The following is a 20,043-nucleotide window of genomic DNA, read 5'->3' on the forward strand; positions in this document are numbered from 1 at the left end:
TTTATGGAAGTTATGGATTTAGAAAATATACATGATCAAAAGGAAAAAAATAAAAATCTTGCCTAACCCCATTCTCAAACAACAACCACAGTTAATAACCTTTTTATAAATATTACATAAATATAAGTATACAGAAATAGTATATTACAAAATCATACAAAATACCATATTATGCTCTGTCTTGTAGGCTACTTACACATGAACATTTCTCATGTCATTAAATATTTTCTGTAAATTTTTAAGAAAAGGAAATATTCCATTTTATGCTATATTATAATGTATATAACTAATCACAAGGGTAACGCAGAGAACATGCTTTTGCTGTATCTTTGTGACATGTTCATAATAGTTCTTTCAGAAGATCTGTATCAGTATAATTATTGTAATAAAGAATATGCAAAATTACAAGACTTAATTCAAGTGACAATGCCGTATTAATGATTCACCAAAAATTTACTTTACATCGCAGTTTAATATCATAATATATTACCTCAAATATATAAGTTCACTATATTCGTTTTTTACCTTCCCATCAGTCTCAAAAGTGATGAGGTAAAAAATGGTGGGTGATAAGTAGTAATAATTTACTTCATTTACGCTGTATAATCTGTCAACTCTAATTCACCATTCTGATCCTTTGGTATTCATGATTTGAGAGACTTAACCATATTGGGTCACATATGGTTATTTATCACTCATAGCACTATATTATTTACCAGGTTGGCCTGTAAACTAAGAAGTCTATAAATGTAAGACCCATGTCTATTTTATCCATTATTGCATTGCTAATATCTAGACTTATATTTGTTTCAAAATACAGGTGCTAAAAAATATTTGTTGAAGCAATAAATTATTCTTTATGTATAAGTATATATGTAAATATAAATATTTCTAGCTAAATAAATGTATGCCAGAAGTATACATTTGCCAGTTATAAATCATTATAATTTCCTTTCCACTTTGAACTGGAGAATTTTTTTCTAATTTATTTTAGAAGATTACACAAAGTTACAAAGGAAAATAATTTAAGTCCACATCCACCTATACTCCCAGCATTTCCAAGTTATCTCAGCTATTTCTAGTTCATCAAAATCAAAGGTAATTTACTGCTTTCCTCTTAAGGGGCCCTTCTTGCTGATTAATAATTCATAGAGTCATCATTCTATACACAGATTTTTGAAATTTATTTCAAAACCCAAAACATATTTTCCACTAGAAATAATGTTAGTGCAGTGTTTAATTTCTAGTAGACTTGGAGAGTTATATTGATTACCAGTGCCAAAAATAGCACCTAACCACCACATAGAGATATTTTACAACAGGAAAATGTGTTGAGGCCCCAGTCAGAGTGTCAGAAATGCTCTATAACTTCTTGGATACTAGAAGTTGGATAACTACTAGTTGGATTGAGAGCTTTCAGCTCCCTTTACCTCCCAAAATGCTGTTCCTTCAGAATGGGAACTCGCCAGCTCCAAGTCTCATGCAAGTGATGTCATCCTCGTCAGGAAGGCAGTTCTTGTCAAATTCAAATGGAGGAAGTGAGTTTTACCATCCATCATGTAAATAATCATCAATTTGGTTTATGTGTATTATTTGGAAACCTTGCTATATATATATATATATATATATATATGTATATCCCTTTTATTATACATTATAGTTTGTGTTCTAACAAAAACCCTTTTAACCTGGGGAGCTTTGAGACATAAAGAGTCTTGGAGGAGGTTAGGTTAGGGGAAATAAAGTTTTTTGATGAAGAATCAACAAAACACTGAAAGAGACAATTGTTTAACCCCACTTCAAGTAAAGCACTGCATAAGTGGCGCTGACTCCAGGTTCCTACTTTAGTGTTGATTTTAGTTCAATAGCAAGTTCATGCAGGTGAGGCCCTAGGAAGTCCTTTGCTTCCATTACTAAACTTGCCAGTAATGCTGAGGAACTATTTTATAGACTCAGAAACTTAGTAAAATTTAGGCTGAGGAGATGGGTTACTTGACCTTGTGTCCACAATGGATGAATCTAAATGCCCTGGATAATTGGGCTTTTATTACACAGGAGCTTGAGTCCCAATTCATCACCTAAGCATCACTATATGCTTATAAACACAGGTGTTCTTTCCACTGTGGTTTGTGAATCTTAACTGAATTGTTTCCTGGAGGATAGATCGGGGTTAAGATGAATCATTTACAAAGATCAAAGTGATTGATATCTTCTTTGGCAGAAATATTTTGAATGCATTTGAATAAAATTCATTGGGTGATTACATAGTGCTGATTCCTTCATTTGCATGAGAGAACATATTGGAAAGGAAACATTTATCTTTATTATTTTTTAATAGTTGCTAATATAAATATATTATTTTATTTACTCCCAGATCGGAAATCTAAGCATTGGTAATGATATTGTGCCTGGTCTTCAGATGAATGGGACATTGTTTTTGCTTTAAATGCTTATGTGGTGGTGATAGACACATAAATAAGCTGATTCACTTTGTTATAAAGCAGAAACTAACACACAATTTTAAAGCAATTATACTCCAATAAAGATGTTAAAAAAAAAAGAATTACAACATAATGTGATAAATACAATGTGCTATAGGAGAACATATACTCAATTTGGGCATGTCAGGAAAGGCTTTCTAGAAAATGGCCTGAGCTGTGTGGATGACAACCAATTCCACACAACTATCTATTTACATGTTTTTCCCCCCCAACCATATTTTACTCTCTAGTTCACTGACCTCATTTCTAATAACTCACAGTCCTTCCAGATGGAGACAGGGACAGAAAACTAGATTTTTTTAGTGTGTGAAAAGCGAGTAGTACATCCCACTCTTGGTTACAATATTTTTCGTGAAGGTCAGGCGCTTGTTTTCTTCAGAAATGAGTCAGGTAATCTCTGCAAAGACTTTAATCTTTGGACCTGCACTTATTAAATAGTCTCCATAGTGCTCTAGTAATTGAAAGAAAGTTAGAGCCTTAATGAGAATTTGTCTAGAGTGGTGCATGGTAATGAAAGAAAACTTGGCGAGTTTAAAATGATGTGTTTGGTACAGTAGGAAGTAATTTAGGAGTCAATTTATTAAAAAGGCACTGTAGTCTCTCAAGATTATTTATTCAGATAGGATACAAAATGCAATTCCCCACAGATTCTAGTAAATCATATGAGGCAGATTTCATCAGCCTTTCCTTTTCTAAATGAAACATTTTCATTCCCTGCCATTGATAGCTGCATAAGTAAAAAGTACTTTGAATAACATTTTCCTGTCTCTGATCAAAGTATGAAAGAAAACATTTTATACTGATGCAAGAATAAATGTTAAGGAAACTTAAAGTAGTGATTTTTAAAATGGTATTTCCTAGGAAAGCACACTGCCCTGTTGCTAACCCAGTAAATGAACTATGCAGTTGTTTTGCCCTGCTAAGCGATTAAAAATGAGAAGTCATCAGGTCTGTACAGCTCTACAAAATTCAGGAAATACTAATGTTTTAAAAATAGAGTTAGTTATATGTATCCCCATGAGGCAGCCCTATGAGGAGCTGGTGTTAATTTTTAAATCGCATAATAGTCCTGGCTAGATACCTTCAGTTCAAATATCAAAAACATCAAGTTGAGCCTCTCATTCTGAAACCCCAAATAAGAAACGGAATTACTTCAATGTTCTTCCATTTTAGAGGTGTTTCAAAAATTTGGGGGGGTGGTGAGGGGTAAAATTTTTTTAAGTTAACCTGCCAAATAAATAGAGCATGATAATTTAATTTCCTGTGTAAGCACTACAGCAAATTTGTATGCACAATTTAGCACTAAAAATAGGTTCCTGGAAAACTGAAAATAGAACCTGTGTTTCCTATTAGTTTAAGAAATTGGTAGAAAAATAATATTCCTCTTCTTGACTATATTTTCTGTCATGTCCCCAAATTTTCAACTATGTGGGAAAAAGCCTTAACATAAAACAACAACAAAGATTAGATATAGGAATTAATAGAAAATATATAACTGCTACATTCAACTTTAAATGATTTCTTTTTATTTGCTAACTTGACACAAAAATAATTAAATAATGTTTTCTGTTATTTTTAAATTTTAATTTACAAGTCCAACACCAAAGGAAATTTTAATTTTAGTCTTAGCTATGTCCCTAGGGTGGGATGAGTGAGGCAGTGAGCTGGTCAGGTAGGGGCGCTAGGGGGAGGGGGTGAAAAGAAATTTTATTTTACTTGGTTTAACTGACCTAGCTAAAAAGCTCATCATTTGCCAGAATTGCAATTTATAACTCTGATGGGTTTTTTTTTTCCTGTTTTAGAATTAGAAATGCATTAATTAAAAATAAGTAAAGAGAAAATAATAGCAAACTACTGTAACTGTGTAACTTCCTAAGATTCATCTTAGGCTTATTATCTAACAGGGTTGGGGAAAACACAGTGGCTAGGTAATTACATGTGCTATGGGCAAGGGCATGAAAACAAGCATACCACCGTACCACTGATTTGTAATGCAGAAGCTAAATCAGCAGCTCCCAGACCTGGTGATGCATTACAGTCACCTGGTCATGGTCCCAGACATTCAGATTCAGGGTGGTCTAGGTCAGTGGTTTTCAGTGTGTGATTTTAGAAGCACGTTAATAACTGAATCACTTTGCTATACAGCAGAAATTAACACAACTTTGTAAATCAACTATACTTCAATAAAATGAATTTAAAAAAAAAAGCAAATTAGCAGCATCTGCAACATCTGGGATGCATGTATACAGACGCATATTCTGGAACCACCACCTCAGACCCACTCATCCGAAAGTCTAGAGCTGGGCAGAGCAATCTGTGTTTGAATAGCTCTTGGTGAGTCTGCTGTTCACTGAAGTTTGAGAACCACTATCTAGGGTAGATATCCTTAACCTTCTTTTGCATGTGTCATGGGCATTTTTGGCAGTCTGGTGAAACTTGCCAACCTCTTCTTAAGTTCATATTTTTGCATAAAGTAAAATACACATAACTACAAAGGAAATTCATTACATTGAAAAAAATTATCAAAGTATTCAAAATACAGGGTGGTATTATATATTTCTTTATTAACATAGTAAATAAGATATACTGGCGATTCCAATGATTATTGTACTATCAGAAATGAACATAAATGATATTTTTACAGTTATACAGTAACTGCAGTGTGAGCTGAAGATATCTGCAATTTGTTTTAGTGGCAAAAGTATAGGTATTTCTAATAATATTGTGGTTAGTCACCTGAATTTGTATCAGAAGAAAAGGCTATATTTCAATTAGTTAGTAAAAATAAAGATGTCATTATTTCTCCTCCAAATATAAGCCCCCTACAGGTTACCATGAACTACTAGGGCCTCCATAGAACCCAGGCTGGAATTTTGGCTAGAATGAGGCCCAGAGGTCTTGGTTCTTTAAAGAAGCCCCCGTGATTCTGATAAGTAGTCCTCTCATTTCAAAGGAACCCATGGAACTTTGTGTACTTGTTTCAGTAAAAAACATAGAAATTGTACAAAACATCTCCAAAGTTTGGCAGTTTGATTTCATCTGATGTTAAAAACAAAGTAAGAACAAACAAACAAACATTTGTTTCCTACTGCAACCAGGTTTAAATACCCTATGTGAGGGTCATCTCTGACTTAATCCAGGGGATTCCTCAGCTTGTCATTCCAACACTAGCCTATTTTAACTTCTCTGGAAAACTTTTTCCCCCAGCAGATCAAAACAAAATTAGAGAGTTTAAAAAGACCACTATAAGTAGGACATAATTAAAAGGGAAAAAAAAAATCATGGCTAAGTTTTCAACAAACACAGGTTGGTATTATTGCTTGCTTGGAAAAAAATCATTCCTGATTTATCCCACTAAGTATTTGAAAACATATTATTGGGAATTAAGGTACTCTTTTATGTGAAATGTCACTTATTTTTATTAATACAATTTAAGGAGAAATCTCTTTGTCTTTAACTTTTATTTTGACTTACACTCAAACGGGTATTTTGTAACCCAGAGAGATTTATGTGGCAAGGAATTTACTGAGAATATAATTATACACATAAAGGTTAAGAAAATCTCTTTTGGTCAGTTGTGAATCATCTACCAATAAATTTTCTGCAACATAGTTGTTCAGTCTATAAAAGTCTGTTAACAGAGTTGGGGATTTTATTTGTTTGTTTTTGTTTTTTACTCAGACTTTTTTTTCCACTTAAAGTTTGTTACATAAAAACAGCAAGATATTATGGTTTTCCCCAAACCAAAATATCTTCACCATTCCCTTAAATCCTGTTGTTTGGGGAGGGGAGGGAGGCTTCTATATTCTAAAATAGAAACAGATAAGGACAGGGAAAACTATCATCCCTTGAATATATTCTCAACAGTTCAATTTTTCAGTTCTGAGATTTTGTTTCTAAATAATAAATGGTGACTTAATATATTGTTGCTAACCTTTTATTTTGCCAAGAATATTTTAAATATTGAATATATCTTTATTGTCTCCATCATTTCTTAAAATAAGAAATAGTTTGTCATAAACTTCTGCTGCTTATATTCTGCTTACTATAAATACAAACTGGAATAAATTGTGTTCAGTCTGAAAAAGGTGAACTTGATTTGGAAGGATTTGAAATGCAGTTACTCTGTCTCCAATTAAATTCCAACTTTTAACATCCAGCACTGACACCTGGAAATATTTGTATGAACGGATGGCCTCTATACACTACTCTTAGGTTGCTGATACCAATATTTACAACAAAAAATTTAATTATGAGAGTACTTTAGAAGTTTTTTCCAAAAGAATGTTTTTTTCCAGTTTTTCTGAATAACCCAAAACAATATATCTACACCATTAACTGCAGTCTTTTCTCATATAAAGTTTGAGGCTGCATATATAGAACACGTCTTAGAATACAAGCTTTATGTGTGTCATTTTTTCCACGTGTATATATAATCTCTATTTTTCTCAACCAGATAGTGAAAACATCACTATGGAACAGCACTTCAGAATCCCAGGGTAGCACATTTAGTGTTTACTAAATAGTCTATTCTTAAAGCTTTGCCTCTAGTCTGTCTTCTAGAATAGGCATGTGTTAAAAATTTAACTGCCAATCCTATCAGTGCAATGCCAATGGTAGGTGTGTAATAAAGAGATAATAGATTAAAAACTGATTTATAAATAATTTTTCAATATTTTTTCAATTTAATTTTGTTTTGAGTTTCCAGAGAAATTAATGCATCCCCTAAGGATCTGTCTTTAAAAAGACAGCTAAGCAATAGACTAAAAACAGCTAGAGATAATAGAAGGCTTAAATCCACAACTCTGATGTATATTTTTAATGAATTACTCTTCTAGATGTCCCCCCACATAGTAATGAGTGCTGTCAAATGACAAAACTAAAACAATTTAATAACGAGTTTGACGTCCTTTATTCAAGAGTAAACAGCCCATAGATTGGGGGTACAGTGCCTCACAAGCAGTGGAACACTATTCCTGAGGGATTTGGGGCAACAGTGAGTTTTATGGAACATTAGAAGAGGCAATGAAGGTCAGGGATTTCCTTATAGGCATATAGGCTACCAGGTCCCATTTTCTAGGGTAAGGTGAGCTAGCTAAACCTGAGTTGGAAGATTGTGACTGGTGTTACATTTTCTTTCTACATTTCAGGAAGTGAAACACTTCCTGTAAGTGTAGGCTGACTTAGGTTTAGATTTGTGATGTGGGCCAGGCCCCTGGGTGACCACCATTTTGTGGGTCCTGATATATGAATTAATTTTATCAGTGGCTTAAACAGATTGCTTATAGTAAGGTTACTATAGGTAACTAGAAGTCACTTTGGAAGCCAACGAGCAGACTCCTGAACAAGTAAAGAATTAGATATTTCATTTGACTATGACAGTGGTTTGCAACTAGGAAGCATCAGAATCACCTGGAAGGTTTGTTAAAAGACTCATCACTGGATCTCACCCCCAGAGTTTCAAAATTGTGGGTGGATCTGGGATAGAGCTGGGCGATTTGTAACTAGCCCCTGGTGAGGCTAATGTTGCTTATCTGGATTACACACCTGGAAAATCTTTCATCATGGAGAGTCGGGAACATAGAAAACTACCTAGAAGAATATACAACACACATAGGCATTCAGCAGAATAAGGATACTGAGAACATGAACCAAAAGTGGTAAAAGAAGACAGACATCTAAAAGGGAGATTGGAGAGTAACTAGGATCCACCAACTTGTCCCTCCCAGTGAAGAGGTACACTAATCAACCAATTCCAATGATGTTCCTGGAGCCTTCATGCAGAGTCAACACAACTAGAGCCTCTTCAAATTGGATAGACATTCCCTGATATTCTTAAAAGTCAAGATTAGTGTTGATGAATTGTACCAGAAGCTGTACCGACGGTAAAATCCAGTCATCTAAAATCTCTTTTGATCAACATCCTGTCTTCCCTAAATGTGTGCGTCCTTAACTAAAAGATTCCTGCAGTGGTAAAGTCCTTCCTGATCTAGAGCATTCCTGACCTTCTATACCCTCTGCTGCCATTTGAGATCTTTTTTTTTTAAACTGAAGTATAGTTAACTTACAATATTATATTAATTTCAGGTGTACAACATATTGGATATTTTTATAGATTACACACTGTCAGGGAGGAAGAAATTTTCCTCTACCCTTCTATAGCTTCTTCTGGCTGGTCTAAATTAAATTGATATGAGACAGATTAATAGGAAGTTTCTACCTCTTAATCTACCTCTTTGTCCCTCCTTCCACCCATTTCCCCTCTGGCAACCCCTGTTTGTTCTTTGTATCTGTGAACAAACCCCTGTTTGTTCTTTGTATCTGTGAGTCTGTTTCTACTTTGTTATATTTGTTCACTTGTTTTGTTTTTTAGAAAACATCCAGTATTTGTCTTTCTCTGTCTGACTTGTTTTGCTTAGCATAATACCCTCCAGGTCCATCCATTTTGTCATAAATGACAAGATTCCATTCTTTTTATGGCTGAATAATATTCCAGCGTGTGTGTGTGTGTGTGTGTGTGTGTGTGTGTGTGTGTGTGTGTGTGTACCACATCTTATTTATCCATTCATCTGTCGATGGGCACATAGGTTGCTTCCATATCTTGGCTATTGTAAATAATGCTGCTATGAACTTTGGGGTGCATGTATCTTTTCAGATTAGTGTTTTCCTTTTTTTTGCATGTCTTTATGCCTGTTTTGTTTTCTGAGCTATAAAAAAATATATTTTATATACGTCCTTAAATAAGATGATTCTTCTTCCCACATGGAAGGAATATCTTAATCTTTAGCAATAATAGTAGCAACACTCATTTTCCCTTTGGTAAATCCATTTCAGGTTTTATTAAGGGAATGGTGATTGATTTGTGTGCTTGAGTTAACATTTATCTGTTTATAAAATGAAAGTGCAAGATGATAAATTCTGGGACATTAAATACAAGCTCCATTGTTCCAGTTCTCTGTTCAGTGAATGAAAGGTATCAGACACTTTCAGTTTCTTTAAGGTGTTGTCTTACCGGAAAGAGAAAGGAAACACCCTCTACTTCATTCTTTTCCTCTTACTGATCATAACAGCCGTGAGTGTTCCTTGGAAACTTCCTCTATGCACACAGACAGAAAAGGGTCAGCGTTGACTATAGCCTGGAAAAAACACTGGACCTTCTTTTGAAGAGGGAGTGGATGGGTCCTTCAAGATACTCCAAAAGATAGGAACCACATCATCTCCCTGCCAGCCCAGAGAAGATAGCAGGAATCAGGATGTTTCCAGCCTAAAGGCATATTTTTATATGAAGATTAAAATCTGGAATAAATAAAAGGCAAGAAAAAGATTAGAAAGTGAGAAGCTAAAAGTTTCCAGCTAAGCCTAGGGAAGAGTGGATAATTAAAAGAAATCTTCAGTGAATGTTCACAGTTGAGAACTGTAACAGGTTTTCAGGGATAAGAAAGACCAGTAACTTAATGTCTTTTGTCACATGGAGGTGTCTTTTTATCCCATTCTGGTTCACCATTTGACACTTGGAGGTACAGGCTGCATACTCCCTCTTTTAGAGCAAAAACATAGCTTCCGATTTTAAATTAGGGCTGTTAGGCTTTGAATTGAATGAAATATCAAGAACAAAGCAACAAAAGTAAACACTGAGGATCTCCTTTTTCTATGTTGTTCTTAGGCAACGTGCATTTTTTAAAAGATGAATTACACTCAACAGGAAAAAGAAGATTAATAAATTATGTTGCGGCAACTCTTTGAAGTTGTCATTATAATTGACCATTATAGAAATTGTTGGACAACATAGAAAAGTCAAATGAAACAAATCAGACACTCAAATGACATATGCACTGATTTTAACTCTGTTAAATAACATATATGAGCAGGCAAACAAGAACAATAGGTATTATGCAAAAATTAAAATTACATTTCATGTCATTATGAGTAATTCTTCTACTGAGTTGTACCATCTTTTAAACATCAAAACATTTGAAGCTTAATATTAAAATGTTAATCTCTTTGCCTGGCATTTCATAATTTATTTCAATGTCTGCAGCATTAAATAACTAGCAGTTTCGTTTATGACTTTTTTGTGTTTTTGTTTTGTCTGCGTGCTTTTCCCTAGGAGTGGAAACTCATCCATGCCAATCTTTTCTACTGGACATGGACCGTTTGTACAACTAAACACAACACCTAATGGCAGCTTAATACTAACACCAAGGTGGGTCTCAAAATGTGTTCTTTGACTAGTTGTACATGGACAGGAAAGAAGGTGGATTTTGAAGTCAGTCAGATTTTAATACCACCATATATGCCACATAATCTTGAAAGTTATTTAATTTTTTTGTTATTCAGGTAATCTCAAACAGTATCTAATCGACCCTATCTGATAACATTGCCTAATCCTCATATACATATGGTAACAGGGTCAAATGAAGTATTACAGTGTAATTAGAGAGCACACTGATAGAGATTCAATAAGTTTTACTTCCACATTCTTTTTATCCATACTCTTGGATTTATAAACAAGTAAACCCCATACAAAGAAATTGTGAGGGTTGGAATAAATAGGTCCAATGTTGATCAGACTAAAAAGAGTGACACAACTAGTTATCATCAAAAGAGAAGAAAGGGATAAAAAAGTCATGGTATTCTTTTCTCTAGCAAATAGAACATGGTTATTAAGTGAAAGAGTACAGACTTTAAGTTGTGTCTGCATTTTCTCCTTGGCTCTTTACAATTAGGTTCACTTTTACAGCTTTTACTCATGTTTTAAAAAGCAGCATCCTTCCTGTATTCAAAGACCTGTTTTAGTTTAGATTGTGTCATTTCTGCTGTTTGGGAATTAATGATAACTTCGGTTGAAATTGGCTTCTGAATTTTACAGTTCCATTAAAGGCCAGCTTGGATGGGAAGATAGTAACTTCAAGAAGAAGCTGTAACAACAGACAAGGATTTAAGATATCATTGCTGGTGCATTAGCTTGAAGTTCTTTGTTTAATACACTTAATGGTGAAAAGTGAAATTATATAATTACTCAGCTCTTCATGAAAAGTTGCCATGTCTGTGAGCTCAACCAGTAAAACAGATTGTTAAAGGAGTAGTTTTAGTACCAAAGTACTTTGCAGTTGAATATTTTATATGAATATTTGCAGGGTCTTGACTGATTTTATTAGTCTCATCAAGGGTGAAGCAAACCATCTGCAAGTGAGAAAGCGGCCTACTAGATTTCCTTTCTATAAAGCATGTCTAAATTTGCATTATCATTATAGATCTTGAACAGTGTGTATGCTGAGAATGTCTCTTATTTATATTTTATAGACATTTAAGAATCAGTTAGAAAAAAAGGAAAAAGTACAGAATATTTTATATTAATTATATGCATATTTAAAATAAGAACTAGTTTATTCCATGCTTATCAACAAAATGCCAGTATCATTATACATTGATGTCTTTATTGTATGTATGTTCATGTTATTTGAAAGAGACACCATTTACACACAAAGATACTTGAAACTTTCATCACATCAATAATCCAGAACGTTCTTAATCTCTTCCTTAATTAGCCACCTTATACTGGGTTGACAGGAAATCAGACATATATGCACTTAGTTAGTATCTATGTATGTATGTATGTATGTATATATTTATTGCAGAAATACATTTATTGCCCCATGAAATCTGGTGTTTTTGAAAACACCCTTTCACTAGTGGTCATAATAAAAAAATTAGGAAAGGAAGAGGATATCAAAGAAGATGATTCGGTCAGAGCGCCGGGAGAGGACTGAGGTTGGCGGCGTGAACACAGCCTGCAGGGCGTTGGTGCGCCGCGGCTGGCCGGGAGAGAGTCTGGGGAGGGGTCTGGACCTGCCGAAGAGGCAAGAGACTTTTACGTCCCTCTTTGTTTCCTGGTGCACGAGGAGGGGGGATTGGGAACGCTGCTTGGGAGAGCTCCGGGGACGGGCGCGAGCCGCAGCTAAGAGTGCGGAGCCCAGAGACGGACATGGGACGCTAAGGCCGCTGCTGCCGCCGCCAGGAGGCCTGTGTGCGAGCTCAGGTCACTAGCCACACGCCCTCCCGGGGAGCCTGTGCAGCCCGCCGCTACCGGGGTCCCGCTGCAGCGTCACGCCGGCCTCTGCCGCTGCAGGCCCGCCCCGCACTCCGTGACCCTCCCTACCCCCCGGCCTGGGTGAGCCAGAGCCTCCGAATCAGCGGCTCCTTTAACCCCGTCCTGTCTGAGCAAAGAACAGACGCCCTCCAGCGACCTACACGCACAGGCGGGGCCAAATCCAAAACTGAGCCCCTGGGAACTGTGAGAACAAAGAAGAGAAAGGGAAATCTCTCCCAGCAGCCTCAGAAGCAGCGGATTAAAGCTCCACAATCAACTTGATATACCCTGCATCTGTGGAATACCTGAATAGGCAACGAATCATCCCAAATTAAGGAGCCCTGTGGATGAAAGGCTCTTGGTGCTCCAGCCAGGACTCAGTGCTGTGCCTCTGAGGTGGGAGAGCCAACTTCAGGACACTGGTCCACAAGAGGCCTCCCAGCTGCACATAATATCAAACAGCAAAAATCTCCGAGAGATCTCCATCTCAACACCAGCACCCAGCTTCACTCAACGACCAGCAAGCTACAGTGCTGGACATCCTATGCCAAACAACTAGCAAGACAGGAACACAACCCCACCCATTAGCAGAGAGGCTGCCCAAAATCATAATAAGTCTACAGACACCCCAAAACACACCACCAGACGTGGACCTGCCCACCAGAAAGACAAGATCCAGCCTCATACACCAGAACACAGGCACTAGTACCCTCCACCAGGAAGCCTACACAACCCACTGAACCAACCTTAGCCACTGGGGACAGACACAAAAAACAACAGGAACTACGAACCTTCAGCCTGCAAAAAAAAAAAAAAAAAAAGGAGACCCCAAACACAGTAAGATAAGCAAAATGAAAAGACAGAAAAACACACAGCAGATGAAGGAGCAAGATAAAAACCCACCAGACCTAACAAATGAAGAGGAAATAGGCAGTCTACCTGAAAAAGAATTCAGAATAATGATAGTAAGGTTGATCCGAAATCTTGGAGATAGAATGGACAATAGAATGGACAAATTGCAAGAATCAGTTAACAAGGACCTAGAAGAACTAAAGATGAAACAAGCAACGATGAACAACACAATAAATGAAATTAAAAGTACTCTAGATGGGATCAATAGCAGAATAACTGAGGCAGAAGAACGGATAAGTGACCTGGAAGATAAAATAGTGGAAATAACTACTGCAGAGCAGAATAAAGAAAAAAGAATGAAAAGAACTGAGGACAGTCTCAGAGACCTCTGGGACAACATTAAATGCACCAACATTCGTATTATAGGGGTTCCAGAAGAAGAAGAGAAAAAGAAAGGGACTGAGAAAATATTTGAAGAGATTATAGTTGAAAACTTCCCTAATATGGGAAAGGAAATAGTTAATCAAGTCCAGGAAGCACAGAGAGTCCCATACAGGATAAATCCAAGGAGAAATACGCCAAGACACATATTAATCAAACTGTCAAAAATTAAATACAAAGAAAACATATTAAAAGCAGCAAGGGAAAAACAACAAAAAACACACAAGGGAATCCCCATAAGGTTAACAGCTGATCTTTCAGCAGAAACTCTGCAAGCCAGAAGGGAGTGGCAGGACATATTGAAAGTGTTGAAGGAGAAAAACCTGCAACCAAGATTACTCTACCCAGCAAGGATCTCATTCAGATTTGATGGAGAAATTAAAACCTTTACAGACAAGCAAAAGCTGAGAGAGTTCAGCACCACCAAACCAGCTCTACAACAACTGCTAAAGGAACTTCTCTAGGCAAGAAACACAAAAGAAGGAAAGGACCTACAATAACGAACCCAAAACAATTAAGAAAATGGGAATAGGAACACACATATCGATAATTACCTTAAATGTAAATGGACTAAATGCTCCCACCAAAAGACACAGATTGGCTGAATGGATACAAAAACAAGACCCATATATTTGCTGTCTACAAGAGACCCACTTCAGACCTAGAGACACATACAGACTGAAAGTAAGGGGATGGAAAAAGGTATTTCATGCAAATGGAAACCAAAAGAAAGCTGGAGTAGCAATTCTCATATCAGACAAAATAGACTTTAAAACAAAGACTATTAGAAGAGACAAAGAAGGACACTACATAATGATCAAGGGATCAATCCAAGAGGAAGATATAACAATTGTAAATATTTATGCACCCAACATAGGTGCACCTCAATACATAAGGCAAATACTGACAACCATAAAAGGGGAAATCGACAGTAACACATTCATAGTAGGGGACTTTAACACCCCACTTTCACCAATGGACAGATCATCCAAAATGAAAATAAATAAGGAAACACAAGCTTTAAATGATACATTAAACGAGATGGAGTTAATTGATATTTATAGGACATTCCATCCAAAAACAACAGAATACACATTTTTCTCAAGTGCTCATGGAACATTCTCCAGGATAGATCATATCTTGGGTCACAAATCAAGCCTTGGTAAATTTAAGAAAATTGAAATTGTATCAAGTATCTTTTCTGACCACAACGCCATGAGACTAGATATCAATTACAGGAAAAGATCTGTAAAAAATACAAACACATGGAGGCTAAACAATACACTACTTAATAATGAAGTGATCACTGAAGAAATCAAAGAGGAAATCAAAAAATACCTAGAAACAAATGACAATGGAGACACAACGACCCAATACCTGTGGGATGCAGCAAAAGCAGTTCTAAGGGGGAAGTTTATAGCAATACAAGCCCACCTTAAGAAGCAGGAAACATCTCGAATAAACAACCTAACCTTGCACCTCAAGCAATTAGAGAAAGAAGAACAAAAAAATCCCAAAGCTAGCAGAAGGAAAGAAATCATAAAAATCAGATCAGAAATAAATGAAAAAGAAATGAAGGAAACAATAGCAAAGATCAATAAAACTAAAAGCTGGTTCTTTGAGAAGATAAACAAAATAGATAAACGACTAGCCAGACTCATCAAGAAAAAAAGGGAGAAGACTCAAATCAATAGAATTAGAAATGAAAAAGGAGAGGTAACAACTGACACTGCAGAGATAAAAGAGATCATGAGAGATTACTACAAGCAACTCTATGCCAATAAAATGGACAATCTGGAAGAAATGGACAAATTCTTAGAAATGCACAACCTGCCAAGACTGAATCAGGAAGAAATAGAAAATATGAACAGACCAATCACAAGCACTGAAATTGAAACTGTGATTAAAAATCTTCCAACAAAGAAAAGCCCAGGACCAGATGGCTTCACAGGCGAATTCTATCAAACATTTAGAGAAGAGCTAACACCTATCCTTCTCAAACTCTTCCAAAATATAGCAGAGGGAGGAACACTCCCAAACTCCTTCTACGAGGCCACCATCACCTTGATACCAAAACCAGACAAGGATGTCACGAAGAAAGAAAACTACAGGCCAATATCACTGATGAACATAGATGCAAAAATCCTCAACAAAATACTAGCAAACAGAATCCAACAGCACATTAAAAGGATCATACACCATGATCAAGTGGGGTTTATTCCAGGAATGCAAGGATTCTTCAATATACGCAAATCTATCAATGTGATAAACCATATTAACAAACTGAAGGAGAAAAACCATATGATCATCTCAATAGATGCAGAGAAAGCTTTTGACAAAATTCAACACCCATTTATGATAAAAACCCTGCAGAAAGTAGGCATAGAGGGAACTTTCCTCAACATAATAAAGGCCATATATGACAAGCCCACAGCAAACATCATCCTCAATGGTGAAAAACTGAAAGCATTTCCACTAAGATCAGGAACAAGACAAGGTTGCCCACTCTCACCACTCTTATTCAACATAGTTTTGGAAGTTTTAGCCACAGCAATCAGAGAAGAAAAGGAAATAAAAGGACTCCAAATCGGAAAAGAAGAAGTAAAGCTGTCACTGTTTGCAGATGACATGATCCTATACATAGAGAACCCTAAAGATGCTACCAGAAAACTACTAGAGCTAATCAATGAATTTGGTAAAGTGGCAGGATACAAAATTAATGCACAGAAATCTCTGGCATTCCTATATACTAATGATGAAAAATCTGAAAGTGAAATCAAGAAAACACTCCCATTTACCATTGCAACAAAAAGAATAAAATATCTAGGAATAAACCTACCTAAGGAGACAAAAGATCTGTATGCAGAAAATTATAAGACACTGATGAAAGAAATTAAAGATGATACAAATAGATGGAGAGATATACCATGTTGTTGGATTGGAAGAATCAACATTGTGAAAATGACTCTACTACCCAAAGCAATCTATAGATTCAATGCAATCCCTATCAAACTACCACTGGCATTTTTCACAGAACTAGAACAAAAAATTTTGCAATTTGTATGGAAACACAAAAGACCCCGAATAGCCAAAGCAATCTTGAGAACGAAAGAAGGAACTGGAGGAATCAGGCTCCCTGACTTCAGACTATACTACAAAGCTACAGTTATCAAGACGGTATGGTACTGGCACAAAAACAGAAAGATAGATCAATGGAACAGGATAGAAAGCCCAGAGATAAACCCACGCACGTATGGTCACCTTATCTTTGACAAAGGAGGCAGAAATGTACAGTGGAGAAAGGACAGCCTCTTCAATAATTGGTGCTGGGAAAACTGGACAGCTACATGTAAAAGTATGAAATTAGATCACTCCCTAACACCATACACAAAAATAAGCTCAAAATGGATTAAAGACCTAAATGTAAGGCCAGAAACTATCAAACTCTTAGAGGAAAACATAGGTAGAACACTCTATGACATAAATCACAGCAAGGTCCTTTTTGGCCCACCTCCTAGAGAAATGGAAATAAAAACAAGAGTAAACAAATGGGACCTAATGAAGCTTAAAAGCTTTTGCGCAGCAAAGGAAACCATAAAGAAGACCAAAAGACAACCCTCAGAATGGGAGAAAATATTTACAAATGAAGCAACTGACAAAGGATTGATCTCCAAAATTTATAAGCAGCTCATGCAGCTTAATAACAAAAAAACAAACAACCCAATCCAAAAATGGGCAGAAGACCTAAATAGACATTTCTCCAAAGAAGATATACAGAGTGCCAACAAACACATGAAAGAATGCTCAACATCACTAATCATGAGAGAAATGCAAATCAAAACTACAATGAGATATCATCTCACACCAGTCAGAATGGCCATCATCAAAAAATCTAGAAACAATAAATGCTGGAGAGGGTGTGGAGAAAAGGGAACCCTCTTACACTGTTGGTGGGAATGTAAATTGATACAGCCACTGTGGAGAACAGTATGGAGGTTCCTTAAAAAGCTACAAATAGAACTACCATATGACCCAGCAATCCCACTACTGGGCATATACCCTGAGAAAACCATAATTCAAAAAGAGTCATGTACCAAAATGTTCATTGCAGCTCTATTTACAATAGCCCAGAGATGGAAACAACCTAAGTGTCCATCATCGGATGAATGGATAAAGAAGATGTGGCACATATATACAATGGAATATTACTCAGCCATAAAAAGAGACGAAATTGAGCTATTTGTAATGAGGTGGATAGACCTAGAGTCTGTCATACAGAGTGAAGTAAGTCAGAAAGAGAGAGACAAATACCGTATGCTAACACATATATATGGAATTTAAAAAAAAAAAAGTCATGAAAAACCTAGGGGTGAAACAGGAATAAAGACACAGACTTACTAGAGAATGGACTTGAGGCTATGGGGAGGGGGAAGGGTAAACGGTGACAAAGCGATAAAGAGGCATGGACATATATACACTACCAAACGTAAGGTAGATAACTAGTGGGAAGCAGCCGCATAGCACAGGGAGATCAGCTCGGTGCTTTGTGACCGCCTGGAGGGGTGGGATAGGGAGGGTGGGAGGGAGGGAGACGCAAGCGGGAAGAGATATGGGAATATATGTATATATATAACTGATTCATTTTGTTGTGAAGCTGAAACTAACATACCATTGTAAAGCAATTATACTCCAATAAAGATGTTAAAAAAAAAAAAAAGATGATTCTTCCAACTATGAAGATCGACTTAGATCCCCATTTTTTTCTCCTATTATGAGGCATATGCATGACTAGACTACTATTTTCCCACCAGTGAGAGAAGGCCATTCAACATGGTACCAGCAATCTGACCTGATATAACTGGAAATGTACAATTCATGCTGCTGCCAGTATTGGGTTTCCCTTTCCTCTAATTTTTTGTCTAGTAGTCCTAGATAACAACAACAACAAAAATTTTGACTTAATATATATTGATTGACAATGTGTTCTAAGCATGGTGCTAGGTACAGGATATAGAGTACTTATCAACAGTTTATTGAATGCCTGTCCTGTGACAGATGCTGTGGCAGAAACATTGCAATGTTACAGAGGTTATTTCTAGTCTCTTTGACTTAAGTAGCATGACTCCACTGTAAGGATGAGGAGAAAAGCCTGGTGTTGATAAGTGACTTGGACTTGTTCACAAAGCTGGAGGCAACATGAGATTCTAACCCAGGTTTATCTGGCTTCAAAGCCCTCCACTTGCCATTCTACTGTGCTACCTCTGAACTCTCCAAGGCAGCATATCACTTTAAATAACAGTTCTGGAAAGGAAAAAGAAAGAAAAAAGGCCACTTGTTGGGCATATATAGGGAGAGAAATCAGTTCATTTTGTCAACACAGTAGATACAAACCCATCCATTTGTATCCCAATATTGTCCCTCTGGGCTGAAAGCAAGACACAGGATCATGGCATTGACTTTTTTCCCATACAGAGGGCTGATCTAATTCTGACTCCAGGACTGAAGGACAGGAAAGTTATTCTATTTTTCTCTAATCTCTATAACGTACCTGGACAAATGTACTCACTGCTCACTCTGACCATAAGTGAAGCAACTTACTGCTGTATACTGAGACCCTACGTGTGTGTTTGTGTATGAAAATTTTGATTAACCAAAACACTTGAAGAATGAGGTGTTAAGCTCAGTTTAATTCTCTGGTAACCATTAAGTTAACCAAAAACTTTTCTGTGCTTGCTGAAAAGAAATTCATCCATTTTTCACAGACCACAGAGTCTTAAATATTGTTTAACACCTAAAAATGATGAACCATTTTGAATATGAGTTTTCATTGATGGATATTGTAGATGTAGAAAGTTTGAATGAAACTTGACAGTATGCTGGGGTACATCCTAAAAACGACTTCTCTCCTAACCATGGGTGGATAACAGAAGAAGCATTAACTGAGACTTCTTCTTTGGGGAATTATGAATGCATATTGATTTATCTATATCTAGATAGATATACCTACATGCACATTGCTTATTAATAAAATGTATATTTACTTATATTTCAATTGGCTATGTCTGCTCTCGGGGATTTTTCAGACAACATGAATGCATGTAATTTCAAGTAATCCTTATCATGTATGTTCCAGACACACTGAATTGTTTTGTTGTACTT

General features: G+C 36.4%; 1 protein-coding gene across 3 annotated transcripts in view; it reads left to right on the forward strand.

Annotated features, from left to right (window-relative positions):
• TMPRSS15 (transmembrane serine protease 15) overlaps positions 1–20,043 on the forward strand; it is a gene marked incomplete at both ends in the record, with an annotated part of 138,186 nt that overhangs the window by 94,286 nt on the left and 23,857 nt on the right. For all 3 annotated transcript variants that reach the window (XM_082838999.1, XM_082839000.1, XM_082839001.1), the window contains one exon: positions 10,609–10,704. In XM_082838999.1, the coding sequence (XP_082695125.1) occupies positions 10,609–10,704 (96 nt within the window). The remainder of the gene's footprint in view (positions 1–10,608; positions 10,705–20,043) is intronic.

Source organism: Leucopleurus acutus (assembly GCF_964270905.1).
Source record: "Leucopleurus acutus genome assembly, chromosome: 5".
Taxonomy (NCBI): domain Eukaryota; kingdom Metazoa; phylum Chordata; class Mammalia; order Artiodactyla; family Delphinidae; genus Leucopleurus; species Leucopleurus acutus.